The 4,285-nt window shown below is 56.2% G+C and overlaps 3 protein-coding genes across 3 annotated transcripts in view; 2 read left to right on the plus strand and 1 right to left on the minus strand.

The window, feature by feature from the left end:
* Nucleotides 1-1,734, plus strand: part of H310_06816 (hypothetical protein) — a gene marked incomplete at its 3' end in the record, with an annotated part of 3,904 nt that extends 2,170 nt beyond the window's left edge. The window contains exon 2 of the mRNA XM_008872006.1: nucleotides 329-1,734. Coding sequence (XP_008870228.1) covers nucleotides 329-1,734 — 1,406 coding nt within the window. The remainder of the gene's footprint in view (nucleotides 1-328) is intronic.
* A 54-nt stretch (nucleotides 1,735-1,788) lies between these two features.
* On the minus strand, nucleotides 1,789-2,329 carry H310_06817 (hypothetical protein; the record flags this gene model as incomplete). Its single annotated transcript, XM_008872007.1, has 2 exons — nucleotides 1,789-2,151; nucleotides 2,201-2,329. 2 exons carry the CDS (start codon nucleotides 2,327-2,329, stop codon nucleotides 1,789-1,791), a joined length of 492 nt encoding a protein of 163 aa, XP_008870229.1.
* Nucleotides 2,330-2,444: 115 nt separating this feature from the next.
* H310_06818 (hypothetical protein) lies at nucleotides 2,445-4,197 on the plus strand (the record flags this gene model as incomplete). Its single annotated transcript, XM_008872008.1, has 7 exons — nucleotides 2,445-2,615; nucleotides 2,659-2,701; nucleotides 2,755-3,014; nucleotides 3,061-3,459; nucleotides 3,501-3,708; nucleotides 3,754-4,145; nucleotides 4,168-4,197. Exons 1-7 carry the CDS (start codon nucleotides 2,448-2,450, stop codon nucleotides 4,195-4,197), a joined length of 1,500 nt encoding a protein of 499 aa, XP_008870230.1. The 5' UTR covers nucleotides 2,445-2,447.
* Between the last annotated feature and the right edge of the window lie 88 nt (nucleotides 4,198-4,285).

The raw sequence follows: 4,285 nt of genomic DNA on the forward strand, positions 1-4,285 counted from the left end.
TTTGCCGTCGGCCAGTGCGTTGTCGGGTGGACGATTTCCAAGCCGGAGGCCGAACTTCAGACGTACAACTTCAGCATTGACCAGTGGGTGTCGATTTACCCGGCCGTGGACCGGCGCAGCCTGTACAACGACCGCGAAGACTTGGGTAAGCTCCACATCCAGATTCGGATTCGGTGCTCGACGGTGCAGTTCGCCCTCCAAAGCGAATCGGGCCTGCGAAGTGTCGAAAAGTCGCCGTTGTATCGACTGGCGGATCTGAACAAGGACCACAAACTGCGCAAACTGATGCTGGCTGCCAAAGGCGGTGCGACCATGAACTCGAGCGGAGGTGCGACCAGCCATAGCTTTTCGTCTGAGTCCATGTCTGGGCGGTTTCCATTGTCAGCGCCACCGCCGGCGATCGAAGATGTCCAGTGGCATGCAGATACGCTCAAGATGTACCTCAAGGACGTGGAGGAAATGCTGGACCATGTCAATACCCAGCGTTCCCAGCGGGTGACGTTTCGATCCAGTGTGGCCAAGAAAGACATGCTGTCGCAACCACTCGCGACGAATTTGCATTTGGGGTACTTCACCACGTACTCGGACACGGGCAAATGTGGGCTACCGACCGTGGAAAACGTCAACATAACAGTCTCGTGCGGTGCGCCAACGCCGCATGGTCTTTCGGACAAGCGCGGCCTCTTGGACCTGGAAGACATCATGATGGCGAATAGCACCAGTGGCAACCTGACCATCGTCGACAAGACTCGGCAAGTGTACTTTTTCCGCAAGATCCTGTGTGTGTCGCAGAGCGTGACCGCCCTCGTGACGACGTTCTTGGCCATGTTGGAACAGGCGTGCTGCAGTGTTCCGGGCGGCGACCAGCCGTCGCTGAACTTGTGGGCGACGTATGGGTTCCTCGTGCAATGGGAGTCCCTTGTGAGCTCGCAGGGCAAAGAGTACACGATGCTCAACGACAGCTGGATTGCTATCAAAACGCTCGGCCGGTTCACGCTGCACTTGGTGCAGCAACCCGAGTACGAGAACGAATCGATGCCGACCCCGATTCACATGGAAACGACCGACGACCAGAAAGGATACATCCTGCACATCCCTGTGCCCCACGCGGTGTTTGCCGTGCTGCCCGAAGTGCTCCAAAACGGCCAGCACATCAACGTTGTCCCGGTGCTGTTTTCGCAAGGTATCAACGAGATGCAGACGGTGGCCAACATGCTCGGGTCGTCCGCGGTCGACTTGCAGCACAACATCAATAAGTTGTGCACCAAGTCACTCGAGACGTACGTCGCGTCGGTCGTGAATGCGACGCAGCTCCCGATGCACTACGTCACCCGCGTCAACGAACTGCTCGCGACGCTCAAGTCCCTTGTCACAGACGAAACCCGCCAAACGGCCAAAAAGAACTACCGCCTCCTCCTCGTGGCTGCGGACCTGACGCGGCAACTTCACGGCGGCCGCATCACGTTTTGCAAATCTGGCAAGGATCGCACGGCCATGAGCGTGACCCTCGAACAGACGCGGATGGTGCACAATACGTCGAACGAAAAGGTCGACATGTATGACACGATCGAGCCCATCGCGGACGTCATGCGCGAGTACGGCTTGCGCATCAAGGTTGCGGAGAAGAACGTGGGCAGGCCACGGTATACATTCAACGGGTTGCAGAGAAAAATGTTGCCGAGGGTGTATCGCCCGCCGGCCAAGTCGATTCAAGGCGGGGCCGACTTGTCGTAGGCAGCGCTTGGAGTATATCGTAAGATGAAAAGTACAGTCCGATATTCGCATTCGTTAGTCAGAGACTGCAGTGGGGCGTGAGATCGGCACGTGGTTGGCTTTGTCATGACATGGAGCCCATTCATGCAAGTTCGGGAACACCGGGGCCAAGACGTTATGCACGGCATCCATGTCAGAAGCATCTGTGGATGGGATGTCGCCGCGATCGATCGATGCTTGTTCCTTTGCACGAATGGCAGCCAGGAGCTGTGTGTGGTTGGACGAGACGAGGTTTGGGAATTGTGACGTATACGCTCGGAGAAGGCCCTGCAACACGCCGCTCCGAAATCCTTGGGATGCGCCGACAACGTACCCTGCATTAAAACCTTCCTGGAGTGTTTCTTCTTTGCCAGCGTCAACTCCTTCTCGGAATCCAACCTACTTTTGCATGAAGTATGCTTGACACCGCATCCGAAAACCACCTTACCGTTCGCGACCTTCGCTCCATCGCCCGAGATTCTTGTTGCATCCACATGCGATCGATTTGTTCACTGCCATCGTCGCTGAATCCGTCGTAGCTGCTGCCGCTCTCGTCAAAGTCGGCCTCGTCGGTCATGTTGGTCCTGGTCTGTGGCACCTGTGTCTGGTGCATGTACGGATAACGACATGATGACCAATCGACGACGCTATTATCCGGAACGTGTGAGTGATGGTCCATATTGCATTTCAGTGCCATGCATGATCCACCTCGTCCGCTCAAGCACGAAAGGCCCCACGAAATGGTCCGCCAGAACAAGCGCATCAAGAACTCGAATGACGTTGCAAAGCATCGAAAGTCGCCTCCTTCGAATGAAGACGGTGGTGAGGGTGGTGGCTCCGTGAACCGCACGCTGTACGTTCAGGTATGCCATTCCATTCATGACGTGGAGCTTAGTGCACGCATAGCTCCTACTCAACGATCCTGCTTTGGTGCATCATGCTCAACATCGTATGGCATGCTATTGTCTTGTTGTGCCTCACTGAATCGGCGGTTGCGTGTAGTGAAGGAAACGTGGACCGATACCACCACGTGGGAGGTTGACAATGACATTGGTCAAACGTCGCTCGTCCTGCTGAGCATGAAAATCCAGTCCCACATTCAGCTTCAAGTGGTCAAGGATATCCTATCCTCGAGCGATGTTGGTGCTTCCGCAGGCAGTGCGAGTTGCACGCTCCAGATGAAAGATATCAACGCCAAACGTGGAAAGTGCCTACGCTTAACCCTTCGACTGTCGGAAGAATTGCAAGCATTTCTCGCCAAGGCAAGGAAATATCCCCTTGTCGTTTTGACATTTAAATGGTGAGCAGACGAGCAACTCGATCCAACTCAAGCTTGCGAGTCACGGCATCCACGCAAGCAATCGATTCGACGCCAACGCCATCAAGAAGCTTCGCCCGGTAGTTCTCTGGTCGCTGAACGAAACGTCCCCGTTCCAGTCTCTCCACGACAAGATAGCCGAGACGAACCGCCAAAGGTGGAGTGCACCGCTCGACCTGCGCACTCTTGTGCTGGCAGAGACGCACACCTTAGAATCCATCCTCTCGGTGTGGACGCTCGGTTCGTCGCAGGCTAAACCAGCACTAGCCAGTACGTCCTTGCGCTCGGCTTTGCAAGACCAGGTGCCTCTCGAACCGAAGACCGTCGTTATCATGCGTGGTCAGCCGGGTAGTGGCAAAAGCACGCTCTCACGAACGATCCAAGCAATGGTACGTTGTGTGATGGCTTTCAGGTATAACCACCGTTGTAGGCTCGCTCGCTCGGCCATGACGTTGCTGTGTGCAGTGCTGACACGTACTTCGACACCCCACTGGGGTACTACCACGATAAATCCCAACTCACTGCCGCCCACGACGCGTGTAAGCGAGCATTCTCCGACGCCATCGAGGCGTCTGCGCCAGTCGTTATTGTGGACAATACACATTCGTGCCTGTGGGAGTACGAGCCTTACCGCACCGGTGGGTAACGACATCGTCCTTGTCATTTGTCTCATGTCGTTCTAGCCGCGTTGGAAGCGGAGTACCGCGTCGTGGTGGTCGAAGTCGGTTGCGATGACGTGTCGACGGCAATTCGCACGGGGCTGCGCAACTCCCACGGCGTAGGCATCGACGTCATTCTGCGCATGCACCATCGGTGGGAGCCGCACGTGTCTGTCCATCCCAACGAAGTCCACGTGCTGTTCGAGCCGTCGTTCAGTCTTGCCGACAACCGCCGCGCCGTCGGCCTACTCCTGCAAGGCGACGTGTATATTGCAGCGATCTATTTCTCCAACGAGACACGACAGGTGCTCCTGGAACGATTTCCTCCCAAGCACGCCCACGTGATTGCCGAACACATGACGCTTGCGTTCCGGCCATCCCGCGAGTTTGTTGAGTCGTTGCCTCTGGGACAGCACGTACATTTGAGAGTGGTCGAAGAACGATATGATGCAAAGGGCCATTGCGTGAAACTGGAATGGGTCGACAACGCCGTCCCCGTCGACAGCGTTGGCCAGCGCATTTTGCACACAACCATGTCGTTTGCGCCAGACTCGGC

The sequence above is a fragment of the Aphanomyces invadans genome (genome assembly GCF_000520115.1).
Source record: "Aphanomyces invadans strain NJM9701 unplaced genomic scaffold supercont1.12, whole genome shotgun sequence".
In the NCBI taxonomy this organism is placed as follows: Eukaryota; Oomycota; class Saprolegniomycetes; order Saprolegniales; family Verrucalvaceae; genus Aphanomyces; species Aphanomyces invadans.